Below are 15025 nucleotides of genomic sequence, written 5' to 3'. Positions count from 1 at the left end.
TCTTTTTTAAAGTAACAAAACAGTTTCAAAGTGGATTAAGTGCTCTAAACACATATTTTTTCTTTACTTGATACTGTCTGTAATTGAAAATGAAGCATGAAGGAGCCATGCTGAGTCTAACCATACAACACCATCTAAAGGAGAAATGCTATAACCGACAACAAAACACACACACAGACACACTGCTAACCCTTATCTTTTCAGGCACAAGATTATCTTTACGTGCAGCCATGCTCAACTTTTTTAGTATTATTTGCTTCCTATTAGACCTTGGCTCTGCTTTCAGTTCTGCAAACACTTGTTTATTTTTCTCATTTGGACTGCTTTATTCTTCTTTCTGTGCCACCAGCTGAGGAAACTCATCAGCGACTTCTCTATTTTCATGTCCATCATGACGTTTGTTGGTCTCGATATGTTGATTGGACTCAAAACTCCGAAGCTAATCGTCCCAACAGAATTTAAGGTACAACAAATTATCATCAAAGGAAATATAGCCACTCTAAAGCAGACTGGATCATTGTTGTTTTCAAGAAAAACAAATTCATTTTCTTTCTTAGAGTCATACAAGACGACAGCTTTGCTTCGAACGTCCTCATTTTTTGTTAGCTTAAGTAACACAAAAATTGTACCTTTCTAAAGCTGAAGCTTGTGGTTTCACAGGGAATTATGAGTCTAGTTGTCACCATGAGCAGGGACATTGCCAGGCATACAGCTGTACAGGGGCACAGGCCCCCAGCCAGAACACCACCACCAACACTGCCTTACTGTATACAGAAAATGTGTCTGTAGCCTACTGGATGTATAAGAACATTTATTCAAATTTGCATGAACCTCAACAGGTTTAACAGAGCTATAGGCTAGCCAAGCAAATAAAAACCCCTTTGAGCCATTTAGATTTTCAATTCCTCCTTCTGTATCTCATCAAACATAATCAAGTAAGCCTTTTACAAGAGGCAATTTTTCTAAAAAACACAGTATGCACAGTATTACAATATTTCAGTCCAGGTACTGAACATTTTTTAATCTTACTGTAGCACAGTCAATAAATACTTGTACAAGAGGCAATATTGCAAAATAAAAAGTCAAAAACCTTAAATTAAGAGTAGCTGATATGGTCTGATAAGTTATTCCCCTGATTGAGTAGCCTTTTAAACTAGCCTACCCACTTTTTACCTATTTATAATGCCTAAGATAGTTTAGTAAATAAGCTATCATAGGCAGAATAGGATATTCTCTCCCGCTTTTCATATGCTATGGAACCAGACACTGTTTAAGCCTAAATGCAAACGTTGTGTATTTGGCGTAAGAAATTACAGTGGCCTATAGGTAGGCGTGGGTGTCGACACAACAGAGAAAACAAATCTCTCACCTCCCTCCACTTCATTCTCAGTTCTCCTTGTTGCTTCTCTGTCCCTGACTCTCCAATGTGAGAATTTCCTTATGTCCATGACCACGATGACGGCAATCCATCAATGTGTAGTGGTTCATATAGCCTACTACGCTTTGATTGGAAAAATGTGTGGGCTACTTTCCGCTGATAAATTTTTTCACTTTTTTTTTTTTTTATTAAATTTTTTTTACATTACACATGAAACATTTCTATATTATACGCCAGGGGATAAAAGAGGTCACATTAAAATATTCAAGTGTTCACAGATATCAACAGTCTTAATTGCTTTCTGGTTGTTTGAGAATTTAGTGGAGGTCATGTACTGCCTGAGCTCACAGAGAAAGGCAAGAAAAGATGTTTTTTTTTCATGAATTTACATTCATGGATATGAAATTTTGCCATTAAAATGATGAGGTTGATAATAAAAGTTATGTTGGCTTTTTCTTTGGTTTTGTTAAAGTCAGGGAGCCCAAACAATACACTCCTCCAAGATAAATTAAACTCATTATCAATATTGTTAGTGATAAAGTTACAGATATCACTCCACAGTCTTTGGACAATTGGGCAGTGCTAAAATAAATGTGTAACAGTTTCAGTATATATAGAACAGAAAGTACATTTCACATCAATGTCTTTTTTGAATCTTTTAACAATATGATCATTGGATGGATAAAATCTATGATCAAATCTGAATGAACTGTGGTGTAATCCCTTTTAAACAGGAGTCTAATTAGTTTGTTGTTTTTACCATTACCATTACCATTACTGGTCAAACAAGCTTTACCTACTGGGGTGTCTGACCAGGACAACAGGGAGAAATGTTTGGTTTCCACTCTTGGTTGAGGCAGTATCTTGCCTTCCAACTCTGATTTTGCACGCTACGCGTCACACACGGTCCATTCGCCGTTGTATTCGCACCCAATGCCTGCGAATACAACCTCTTCACTTGACTCTTTGGTAGACCTATGCAGCATTGGCTAAAGTAGGTTACGTGGTTGAAATAGGGAAAATTGTGTCTATGTTATTCTTCCTTGGCACATCAGTCGCAGCGTAGTCTGAAGGATGTATATGGGAATTTTTACAGGGGCACAACGCATGTTTACAGGGGCACGTGCCCCGGTAAAAATTGTCTGGTGACGTGCCTGACCATGAGGCCGTGAAACAAGGACTTTTTTTAGACTTGTTGTGTCTACCTGCAGCCTTGCAGTTATTGGACTGAGTACTACCAATCCTCTCAACTGTTTCTCTACAAGCAAGAAAACAAGGACATTTACCAAGAGATTGAACAACTCTATTTTGCTTTATGAAATGCATTGTTATGATTTCATTAAATCTTTCATCTTCCTCTGTATAAATTACACTTAAGGATATTAATTAGCCTCTCTCTCCCACTAGCCAACACGGCCAGATCGTGGCTGGTTGGTGATGCCTTTTGGTAAGAACCCATGGTGGGTGTATGTGGCCAGCTTTGTCCCTGCCCTTCTTGTGACTATCCTCATCTTCATGGACCAGCAGATCAGTGCTGTCATTGTTAACCGAAAGGAGAACAAACTTAAGGTGGGTATGAGACTCCTTTACATTGCCTACCAGTGTATAAAGAAAACATCTCTATGATAACCTGTGAAATCCCAATTATTCATTTAGTTTAAGTATTATTCATGCCTTTAACATCCCTTTGATTAAGCTGATGGATGCAAACTAGTATAATTGCATATTGTCGCTCATTAGATGTAGTAGTGCACTTCCTTTATTCAAAGCTTCAAAATAAACCCCAAAATAAGGTAAGGGTAAGAATAAGATTTTGAATATTAAATAAATCCATATCAAAGCCAGTCATTCCCGCCTCAGGTCATATTGTTTTTATGAAATAATCAGTGTCTGGTTTCCATGGCAGAAAGGTTGCGGCTACCACTTGGACCTGTTCTGGGTGGGCATCCTGATGGCCGCTTGCTCGTTCTTGGGTCTGCCCTGGTACGTGGCTGCCACTGTCATCTCCATCGCCCACATCGACTCTCTAAAGATGGAGAGTGAGTCCAGTGCTCCAGGAGAGCAACCACAGTTCCTCGGGGTCAGGTTGGTTGGAATAGAAACCAAGAACACAGAAATATAAAATAACTATAATTTTAGGCAATCACTGGTAATGTTGCAGCACGACAGAGATGTTTATTGCTGATGTATTCAGAAACCCTGTGAAACTAACTGGACTTTGTGTTGTGAATGTTTCATCTTTGTCAAATATGCAGAGAGCAGAGAATGACAGGCATTTTGGTGTTTGTCCTAACTGGAGTGTCCATCTTCCTCGCTCCAATACTCAAGGTATAAAGTACACAATGGAGAAATTTGTTTTTCTTGTTTTCTTTACGATTAACAATAAATGAATTTGCTCTGTACTTTGTTTCCTGTTGCTTGTAATGAGGGCAAAACTGTGTAAATTTAGGTGATTCATCAATTAAGTCTGAGAAAACTGAATGTAGTCTATTTCTTGTGATTTTACGAGTCATTAAAAATCAATATCAATGTTATTATTTTCACTTTATCACTATGAAATTCCAGTTTTGTTAAAAGTTACATGAACCAAAAGGTCATGAGCTCAATAAAAGGGAAGTAGGCTATATAGAGGAAAATGCATAAATCAACCAACATATAGGCAAAAAACTTATAGTAAATGTCACAATTATGATTTTAATTAATCAGTATCATTGCTGTCATATATATCATCATTCTTATTGAAATTCAATCTTATTTGGTGATATTTTACTTGAAAATTCTCCTTTTTAGTGGTTTGAAATGGTGTTGTTTTATTTCACTTTGTTATATAATATGTCAGCGAGGTTGACTCACTTCTCATCAAATCATATCTAATCCTCTGGTAATGTAAGCTTAAAAACGGTCGAGTAATCCCAACTAACCTTTACCCTTCAGTTCAACTAACTTTCAGATGTTACTACCTGCTAGCTTGCTAGTCACGGTGTCATGGATTACTCAAGGGCCCTACTCTGCAATACTCTGATGCTGGGGAATAACCCAAACACAATCAAGCCTAGCATGACATCTAGCACGGTACCAGCATGTGAAGCTGCGTTTAACTTAAAGATCTGTTGTGTTTCAATGGCTAAGTATTGGCAAAAATGCTATTGGTATAGAATTTATCAGATAAAGAGTAGTTGTGTTTTTAATGCATCAGAATGATCAATTTCTGTCCAAAGAGGCTGTGGGTTGCTGCAATGTTACTAAAATAGTCCACAAGGGCAAACAAAACACTAGCTAAGAGCAGGCCCTTCAAATCTTTGCTTTTTTTTGTGGCCACTGTAGCTGTTCTTGCATACTTGGAAGGGGAAGCTGAAATTGGAGCAATACAGTTGGTTGCAGTTTGCAGCATATGCCACTAGATGTTACTACCCTACTATCCTGCTTACCTTTGATAAAAGAAGGGTTATATAATATATATATGATATATAATATATAATATCCCAAACTCATGTTATTATCTTAATCCAGTAGCCTTTGCTGAGCATAGTTAGCTCATAGCACCATGACTGACAGGAATTGTTAAAAAGTTGATTATAAATTATATTTCATAATAAAAACAAATTAACTTAAATTATCAGAATTTTGACTGGATGAACTCTAACAATGTTTTGAATAGTTTTAAAATTTGGTGGTTCATTTATATACATTTATAGGTTACCCATTACATATATTTTGGGAACAATGTTACCAGGATTAGTAATGTTAGGGATCTAAAAACTAAAACACAATTCCATTTTATCGGCTGTCTCATATTGTCTGTCTATATTGTTGGTTGTAGTTCATCCCCATGCCTGTGCTGTATGGTGTCTTCCTCTACATGGGCGTAGCTTCCCTCAGTGGAATCCAGGTATGCCGTTTGCCAGCTGTTGGTGTTAGTCATGATTTTTTTTTTTTTTTGGGGGGGGGGCTTTTTATGCCTTTAATGATAGGACAGTTGGAGAGAGACAGGGAGCAGGGGGCAGAGAGAGGGGGAGTGTTATTCATGATTAATTGGGGTTTTGCGGGTTGGATGGGAAGCAACTTAATTTAAAGCTATCAAGCAAACAATTAAGTTTGCTGACAGATTTAATCTGTTATGCTCATACAGGCAAGACTAGACAACAAACTCAGATGAGAAAAAACTCTGAAGATTTAGAAATGCAACTGCTATTAACTGCGGACCTAAAATATAAACTAAAGCTTTCCTTTGCAGATGTGTCAGTCAGTGTATTGAGGTGGCCAGATCCAAGTTTTTGCTGTTACATTTGGATTAGTTCAGAAACGTATGGCTTGGGATTTTTTGAGTTGGTACTCTAGCACTGCTCGCCATTAACTTTCATCCAGCACACTTTGAAGGCAAACAGAGCTGGGATGCATATGATGTAAATAATCTGACACAGACATTCAAATCAATCCTTTCTTCCCACTTTTCTCACTGTCTTCCGCAGTTTTGGGACAGGATTAAGTTGTACATGATGCCATCCAAGCACCAGCCAGACTTCTCCTTCCTCCGTCATGTTCCTCTGAGAAGGATACACCTGTTCACTCTGGTCCAGATTATGTGTCTGGCTGTGCTCTGGGTCCTCAAATCAACCTTCTTAGCCATCATATTCCCTGTTATGGTATGTGTATATTCACAGTTTGCATGAATATTTTGCTGAATCATGGATGGGAAAGACGTGCAGCTATTCCACACTCATTTCACCCTAAGTTTTAATTCATATGTTTATAATTCACCAGTTTGTATGAAAGCTTTTCAGTAGTGTGTATGAGAGCTTTTGAGTAGGTTATATAAGAGGTAAATGTTTTCACTAGTTTATGTGAGAGCTTTTCACTAGTGTTTGTGCAAGGTTTTAAGTATAGTATGTGGAAGAGTTTAATATCATATGTGTATATGGAAGTTAATTCTGATTTATGTCCCTGGTGGCACCTCATAGTTTTAATGCCAATTTTAAAGAGTGGAACATAAAGAAAGGGAGTGGGCGTATTTAATGATATATATTCGTGCGTCATGTTAATGTCATCTACATTTTCCTTCCAGCTAAATCATATTCAGAACCTAATTCAGACGGGAGAATAATTTTAATGGCCTTTATCTCTCTGTCAAACACCAGATCTTGGGTCTGATGGTGGTCCGAAGGTTGTTGGACTTTGTCTTCTCCCAGCATGACTTGGCCTGGATCGACGACCTCCTGCCTGAGAAAGAGAAAAAGAAGAAGGATGATGATAAGAAGAAGGGTAAAGACAAGGATAAGAAGAAGCCTAAATCAAATGACAGTGAAGAGGAGGTGAGGAACTCAAGCTTTCATTGTCCCCTGCAGGAATGATAAGTCAACAAATGAATGTCTGATCGGTGTCTGCACTATGCGTGTGTGTGTTTGCTCGCAGGAAAAGTACCACGTCTACCCCAACCACTCACCGAGCTCAGAGTCAGACTTGGATCGCAGGTACTGTGTTCTCAAACTGCACATCCCTTACAAAGATCTTGTCTACCCAGATGTAGCACAGTGGGGAGCATACTGCCAGCCTGCCGCACGCAGAGCACTTTAACACTTACATGCGTACATGAAAATGTAATCAAACACAAATAAATGTGCACAAATTAAAGGGCCAGTTCACAAATAATTTTCAAGAAGAGGTTTTCTCTTTTGTTTTTAGTGTTACTTTGCCATACTTTTAGTTTTATTGCATTCACAAACTCATCTGCTACGTAATATAAGAATCAAACTGTTACATTTAGTTCAGTTTCAAGTACTGTATTCAAGTGCAACTTTGGATTACATGTATACCTTACAATAGTTTTTCAATTTGATGCTACATTGTGGTTTTAGTTCATGCATCCCAGAGCAAGTATATAAGTACAGTACTTTTTTATCCTTTACCATTGTTAACCTGCAGAGTTGTAGGTTCACATTATTGATACAAATTAACCCACAACTATAATCTGATGTGTTATTATACATTTTAATAGCTGCATTGGTAATTTCAGTCAAATCCCTCTACTCAAAACCATAAAAATGTGAGCTGAACAGAAGAAGAGAGTAGAAGACAAAAGTACACAAGTATGATTAAAAAGATTTTTTTTTGACAGTGTGGCCATCATATCTAATGGCTATATTGTGTAAAAGTATTTTAATTTATTGCCTAAATTAGCTTGTAAACTTCAGATTTCAGACTCGTCAACAGATACACGGTAGGTTTAATTGTGAATATTTCTTAAGTATCAAAACTGTTCATACTAAACTTAATTTATTTTTATTTTAATGCAGAAATAAACTTTCAAATAAAATAACTGCAGCCAAGTTATAGTATCCTTTTGTAATTTAGGTGAACTGACCCTTATGTGCACAAAATGGCACAACACAGTACTTTCATTAAATGTTGATCATAGCAAACACTACCAATTAGCATGAAAACTATTTTGTCAAGGGTTTGTGTTGCATTTATTACATCTTGTAACACATAGCGCTTGGTCTTGCTTCTGTATTATTCCTTACCTCATTTGATTTGAACGTCCACTGAGTTAATGTAAATAGCACCTTATATGTGAACATTTGCAATCAAATTGCTTATACATAACACTGCCCTGATGGTTCACTTTTCCAACATTGTCATGTTTGGCCTCAGTCTCCTCTCCATGCACTTTAAGGCAATGCAGATCATCGTAATGTGATCAACAGTATATTATAATCCTGATGTTATTGTTCCTGTGTCATGTGCACTGCTCTGCCCTTTACACACACAGCTTAGCAGACTATAATTCTACCTTGATGTATGTAGTTTTGAAGCCTTGTAACTGTTAGGTAAGGGACGATGACATGAAATGTTTGATAGTTTGCTCTGTATCTGAAAGCCACTGATCAGTACTCTTTGTGTAATTTAACATATGTGAAATTTCAATAGATGTGTGATCATTTTAGTGTGTTTTTTTATCAAGCACATATAGAGGATTTATGATAGAGGACTTCATTTATATGCAGCAAATGTTTTGGTTGTTTCTTTTTCCTAAATGTGCTAATTCTGTGTGGCACATCAGTCACACCTGCATGCTAAATTTAGTCTGACCCCAGTTTTTTTGCTTTCTGAACCACGCACACTGGAGGCTGCGGCAGTTTCACTTTGAATATTTCGCATTGAAAGTGTTGCATTTGCTCAAACTTCATGGCCATTTTCTTTCTGTAAATATTATACATAACTTTGTTTTTTGTCGTTTGTGGGATATTCAGATTATGAAAAGTTTCCCTTCATGTCTGCATTGCTTTGAAAGAGGCATGGTTTGGTTTTGACAATGTAACTGATTACTTAGTAATATACATATACGTTAAGATAGATGTGGTTTTCCTTTGATGAGCGATTTATGCATGGCTAGAAAGCATTGATGTCAAAATCTTCAAAACCCCAATTCAAATTGCTAAACTCCACAAATGTTAAATTATTAAATCAACTGACAAGATTTAATGACTTAAACAAATGTCCAAGACACATTTCAAGGACTACGCTGTGTGAAAATGATATTTATAAAGACAGGATTTGTTTTAAGCGATATAGTCACTTAGCACTCAATTGGACTATAAAACGTGACTCACTTGCAAAGGCCACTACAGACTGATTGTCTGTCCCCACTCTCTCAACCATAAGGCATTGTGGCCACAGACAACCACTACAGCACAGTTTCACTCATTAGTTCATCTTCTCCTGCTCATGACGGACTTGAGCTGCTGTAGTTTTTGGCTGCAGACACGATGCCTCGTGGCCGAGCTCTTCCGCCCTCCCTGGTAGCCCCTTGGTGTCTTTGGCTGTGGGTGTGTATGGTAACTGGAGCTTGCCCTTCCTCAGCATCACCCTTCACTTGAAGATCTCCTGCCCGTCGTCTCCTGCCATGCCTATGGGCCGAGGGATGGCCTGCCCCGTGCCCCAGGTCAAGATTGAGATGGAGTCAGACTACGACTCAGACATCGACCACCACCGGCAACGGGACATGAGCAGTGAGACCACGTTATAGGGCCTACACACAATATCTTGTAGACTGAACAATGTACAGCAGTATACTGAATCGAGTCAATGCTGACCCAGAGGCACAGACTGACAGCTGTATCCATACCGACAACTGAAAATACTGAAATGGAACCGATGCCATTACTGCAGTTGGAGTTGAAGCTGCAAAAGCTTTTGCTTTTACACTAGTGTGTTTGCCATTTTGTGTTGTGTACAGTACAATGAAAACTGAATTTATTTACTTGTATAATGTGAAAGCCCCCCAAAAGAGTCAACATTTATCTGTTTAGGATAATATATTTGATGTGAAAAATGTAATTTTAGAATGACTAGATAATGTGCTATGATTGGAATTATACCCAGTCAAAATTAAGTATGAACCATACTTGAACTTGAAAGATGGTTGTAGTTTTGCCTCAGCCTGGATGTACAGAGATGGATTCTGAGGTGGGAAACGGGATAGCAAGCTCCATTTTTAGTATCTGGAACTATCTACCAGAGGCTGTAAAACCTACTGTACAAAGCCATGCCTTCTGTTGTATGATAGCTTTTGTATATTTGTGTTAGGTGTGATTGACTTTGCTTTGTTGTGTTTATCTGATCCCACAGAGCCAGCTCTCATTTCCCCCCATTCCCCTTCGGTTCAAAACTCCATATTGGCACATTGACCAGGAACAAAAAGAAACAACCAAAAGGCCCTGATGTTGTCATGTTTCTGAAAAGCATCAGTTTATTTTGTAAGATGTAACCACCAGGTTCATATTTGTGTTTTTACTGTGTGGGAATATGTTTAACCTGAACTACGACACTACATGCAAACTGTAAGACAACAGCCAGAATTAGACATACAGAGGATACTCATCAAATTGAATTAAACTTTCATTATTCCAAACTGCAACTAAGAGTTTTGGTTTTTCTCTGATGTAAACCACCTGAGAAAATACAGATCATCCTAAAGTCTAACCCTGATCCAGAATGTGGATTAAAAAACATTTTATAAAGACAGTCAACTTAAAAAAAAAAAAAACCGACTGGTACTACAAAGCAGAATTAGGTGCAACTTTAAAGCCGTTTTATGTACCTGGTGAGCGTCATCAATTTTTGTATTCTGGAGCCTGGACGACAGAAAATTAACTTTGACATTTACAATAAGCCCATTACTTTTATGTTCGTTATTCATTTGGTGGTAAGAGCATTAAAAACGTTCTCACTCACGCTCAAGAATACACCTGCAGCACATTTATTTATTCAAAAAACATGACAGTGATATCTTTTTAATTTGCGGCAGCAGTTGTGCTGCTTTTCAGGTTGCTAGAAAGATGATTGTGATTGGTCATTTGATGCCAACTCCACTGGGTTTACATGTACAAGCAGATGTCCAGAGTTGAAAAGACTGGGTTAATTCACTGCGTTGATAACCACTATCACAGCATCACTTAAACCGGATAAATAGATGATACCCTGGATATGTTGAACCTGCTATTTGCTCGATTCTTTCATTGGAAGCTCAAGAACAAGCTGGAGAAATCTTAAGTTAAACAAAGTATTTATTGGTGATCACATGTGAAGTATAGCAGTGCTAGACTCGGAGGGACAGAGCTCTCGCAGGAAATCCGTCAGACCGAGCCCCAATTTCCGGAAACATTTCATATTTATATGAACCTTTATTTCACAGAGTTTGGACTTACACTCGACAGAGTATAATTGGACATGAGCAGGTTAAACACCGTCTTAGTCATGTTCTTTGGATAAGACAAACAACGTGTGTGTGTGTGTGTGTGTGTGTGTGTGTGTGAATGTTGTTTTAAGCGTGCATCTGCTTTCCCAGACTAATTGTTTATGCTCGCTATGCTATCTTAGAGTCTTGGACCATTTAAGGTCATATATTGTGTGACCATATGAGCAGAGTGGAAAAGTACAAACATGGAACATGGACTATTTTAATATGCATTCATAATGTCTAAGAACAAAGCCAATTTTAACACTGCTTTGTAGTTCAGATGATTGAGATGATGATGTCAATTCTGACTTTACTGATTGGATTAGGCATCATCATAAAAAAAAGGACATGCTTAATCATTCTACTTTGGAATAAAATCAAAATGTGTCATTAGAATGAATTTAATTTCATGGCCTCCTACAATGCCCCAGAGTCTGTCATAAAGCAGCTGCACGCCGTCACGTCAGCACACATGACGCGTTAAGCGGTGCCTCAGAGTGTTTGGTGAACCCGTCAGCAAAGCCGTCTCCCTCCACCAGCAAGGGCCTCCGGTTGCACATGGGGCACAGTTTGTTGCGTTCCTGAGAGGCTCTCATCCAGATGATGAGGTTCCAGCGCTGGCCGCAGGAGATGGGCAGGGCCCCGTGCATGTGTTGGCCCCTGTGGAGGAGGCCCTCGGCCACCCTGTGTTCAACCTCTGTGCACTCAGTTTCACTTACAGGCACCTGCATGAGGCAACAAAAACCACCGCCTTCAGACAAGATACAGTACTTTACAACATCACTGTCCAATCTTAATTAGATTACATGACATCATGGTTGGAACAACTGCAATATTACTATCAATAATAAAAATATTAATTAGAAATACCGAAAAACTGTTTTAGATTTGAAGTATTCCAATATGGTCTCACCTGTCTCATATCACCAAAATAAAGGTTGCCCTCAGTAAACTCCTTGCCCAGGGAAACATTAAGAGTGACCTCTGCATTATCAAAGTGATAGCTCAGGTCCAGGTCTTCATTCATTGCATATTTGACCACAAAAGCCTTGTGACTGTCCAGAAAGTGACCCCCACAGTCCACGTACAGCAGGGAGGTGAGAGGGTGCAGGTACCGCTCACGCAGAGGTGTGATGAAGCCCTCGTCAAAGCCCAACTCGTTGAGGAGAATCTGAAGGAGAAAAAGGGAAGCCCTCATGTTAAATTACCTTAATATCCCACCAGTGTACATTGTTTAAGTCTGAGTGCTTGATGACTTTACGTTGATTAAAGTTTTTTTTTCTTAGAGGGGCTCTGTCATTAAACACCAGGTAATACATTTAATTAATAAAGGTATGTTGAATTCGTGACACATCCTGTAAATCTGTTAAAGTCTATGCACATGGTTGCCTGGAGCACACTTCTCATGTGATGGAGCTGTATTTCATGAGCAACGTGCCCACAGCAGGCAAAGGCTCCATGAGAAAGATGACATATGGCTGAACGAGTCCTCTTTAAACAGCGTCTTACAGGGGTTTTAGCCAGTAGAGAGTGATTCATTACCCCATAATGGTTCATGGTGTTGGGTCTTCCTTTAGGGGCTGATGACTGCTCAAAATGCTCCAGCTCCTCCACCAGCTGCTCACAGAAGCGCTTCTCAAACACAGCGAAGCGATACACCCTCGAAGCTTCAACAGAAAGAAACAAATGTGTGCAACGTACAATTCTATAAATTTCCAAGATGTAATATTAAACAATATAAATTTATCCGAGGTAGATCTTAATCTTAATCTTAATCTTAATCTTAATCTTATCTCCAAAGACACTCATTCGTGTTTCAATATACTGATGTGTGTAAATGTTACACTGCAGGAAAGGTGGTCTTTTTCATGATAATGTGCCGTATTCATGCAGCCTTTGAGGTTTACTACTAGCTGATTCAAGCCGGAAAATGGGAAGTACTCATACAACCCATCATGAAATGCAAAATACAACAATGAAAACCCAAGATTGTTGAGCAGCTAGAATCCTGTATCAGACAAGAATAAGACAGCATTCCTGTCCCAAAGGTCCAACAACTGGTCTCCTCAGTTCCCAGATGTTTATTGACTGTGATTAAAAGAAAAGGGGATGCTACACAGTTGGAAACATGGACCCTATTTGAGATGTGTTGTTGCCATCAGATGCGAGATGAGCAAATAATGTTATGAAATAGTACGATGGCTCACATTCAACATTTGACATGCTTTCTGCGGTTTATTGTGAATGAAATATAAAGCTATGGAATTTGCAAATCTTTGCAATCTGCTTTTATTTACATTTTAAACAGCTGCCCAGCCTTAAACACATGAAACTGTATGTGTAGTTCTTACTATTCTAAACCTCTACAGTTCATACTGAGGAAACATACTTTATGCCAATTCCTCTGTACCTGACATAGTTTAGCATTTTAACTAAGTCCAAACACAACAGTTTGCATTTAATGGTAAAAATTAAACAATGTGGTTTGACTCTGAAGTTTTCTCTGTCTATTATGACTTATTCCTACCACCAGTTTGAATGATTCCTCTGCTTTTGACCTTCAGCTCACCTGCCTCTTTCTCCAATAGTTCTAAGAGACCTTCTTCGCTGGCGTGACTGCTTCGACAGTACTCAACAATCTGCTTGAACTTTGGAGCGAGGAAGGACTCCTGAGGGGAGGTGGAGTGCAGGTGGAGTCTCAGCAAGGTGCTACTGGCACATTATTCATGAGGCTATCAGCAGGGACTGATGCAGTGAGTACCTGTAGATGGTAGACGTGAGGATGGAGAGGCCGGTACGTGTGTTTTATTGTAGCAGCTCTCTCAGCTGATGTCACATCGAGCCGCCTTCGCCTGTCCACTTCCTGGGAAATCTAAACAGAGCAGACTTACGATGCAGTTACATTCAAATGGGGGTGAAAGTACAGATGTTTTAGGTGAGCCATCTCATTATCATGAATGTATCAGCTCAGCTTCTTCAATCAAAATGTTTTCCAATAATCACTTGATTAAAACTTGATTATTGTGTTATGTAATAACATGGGGTCCTCCTTGGGCATAGACCTTCTAACTAAAATTGGTGCCACATTTGGTTAGAAAACCAGATTTCTCTTCCTTAAATCTAATTACAAACTGATATATCAGTCTTGCCATACAACTAAACTAGTTTCCTCAATTTTACACTCACAGACTACTAAGAAACAAACAAATATTCACTTTCAGATGACTACTTAGAGACAAATTTGATTGATTTACGTCACTATGGTTTTAATGTAATGTCTAACAGGAGGTCCGGTCACAACAAGTAGACTGGGATCATCTACGTCATGATTAGTCATTATGACGTGTTTACGACAGCACGCGCGCGCCCAGACATACTTTTGTTTACCTTCTTGAAGACATCTTCAAACTGCTGCTCCGTGACGCAGCCAAGCCTCATTAGCAGCTGCGTGACAATAATTAACACACACGTACACACAAAAACAGCATTGTGAGTTTCACACAGCGGACATGTCACTTCAAATACTATCTGTTGTATCGAAATGTTGCCCACTCAGATGCACTCACTGCCTGGTAGTCCAGTCTGAACTGCTGCTCGGACACAAAGCGAACATGGAGCTTGTAGTCCTCCAAGAAAATATTATCAATTGTGAAGCAGTTGCACATATAAAACTGAGCTGTTTCGTGACCTTTGTTTGTCATGGCTGCCCATTTAATAAGAACTGCTTTACTAAAATCAACCCAAGTAGAGCCACATAATGCCGTCCCCCCTGACAACACAGGCTTCCTGTAAGCGCAATACTTCCGGTTGGGTGTCCTCCAAATTAAAAGCCTCCTGAGCAGTCAAAAAAAAAAGAATCACCATAAAAAAAAAAAACAGCTTTCTCCCAAACAAACGGTTTTGGAAATCAT

At 38.8% G+C, this 15025-nt stretch overlaps 2 protein-coding genes across 2 annotated transcripts in view; one reads left to right on the top strand and one right to left on the bottom strand.

Moving 5' to 3' along the window:
* The window catches only part of slc4a5a (solute carrier family 4 member 5a), a 44924-nt gene extending 35523 nt beyond the window's left edge, over window positions 1-9401 (top strand). The window contains exons 17-25 of the mRNA XM_075468212.1: window positions 350-463; window positions 2786-2947; window positions 3285-3463; window positions 3634-3706; window positions 5199-5267; window positions 5848-6021; window positions 6514-6687; window positions 6788-6846; window positions 9236-9401. Coding sequence (XP_075324327.1) covers window positions 350-463; window positions 2786-2947; window positions 3285-3463; window positions 3634-3706; window positions 5199-5267; window positions 5848-6021; window positions 6514-6687; window positions 6788-6846; window positions 9236-9401 — 1170 coding nt within the window. The remainder of the gene's footprint in view (window positions 1-349; window positions 464-2785; window positions 2948-3284; window positions 3464-3633; window positions 3707-5198; window positions 5268-5847; window positions 6022-6513; window positions 6688-6787; window positions 6847-9235) is intronic.
* Window positions 9402-10923: 1522 nt separating this feature from the next.
* ogfod2 (2-oxoglutarate and iron-dependent oxygenase domain containing 2) lies at window positions 10924-14895 on the bottom strand. The gene is made up of 7 exons (XM_075468213.1): window positions 14681-14895; window positions 14502-14558; window positions 13876-13986; window positions 13684-13783; window positions 12657-12781; window positions 12028-12285; window positions 10924-11839 (listed from the first exon to the last, which is right to left on the bottom strand). The coding sequence occupies exons 1-7, from the start codon at window positions 14813-14815 to the stop codon at window positions 11573-11575; spliced, it is 1053 nt and encodes a 350-aa protein (XP_075324328.1). The 5' UTR covers window positions 14816-14895; the 3' UTR covers window positions 10924-11572.
* Window positions 14896-15025: the final 130 nt, after the last annotated feature.

This window comes from Odontesthes bonariensis, chromosome 6 (genome assembly GCF_027942865.1).
Source record: "Odontesthes bonariensis isolate fOdoBon6 chromosome 6, fOdoBon6.hap1, whole genome shotgun sequence".
In the NCBI taxonomy this organism is placed as follows: Eukaryota; Metazoa; Chordata; class Actinopteri; order Atheriniformes; family Atherinopsidae; genus Odontesthes; species Odontesthes bonariensis.
This window is presented reverse-complemented; position numbering and strand designations above follow the sequence as displayed.

What these genes read in the sequence shown, in the direction of transcription:
- ogfod2 (XM_075468213.1), bottom strand. Translation starts at nt 14,815, where the DNA reads ATGACAAACAAAGGTCACGAAACAGCTCAGTTTTATATGTGCAACTGC. An exon ending in TTGAAGATGTCTTCAAGAAG is followed by an intron (nt 13,987 to 14,501) that starts GTAAACAAAAGT and finishes TGCTCTGTTTAG; the next exon opens with ATTTCCCAGGAAGTGGACAG. An exon ending in ATTTTGGTGATATGAGACAG is followed by an intron (nt 11,840 to 12,027) that starts GTGAGACCATAT and finishes TGCCTCATGCAG; the next exon opens with GTGCCTGTAAGTGAAACTGA.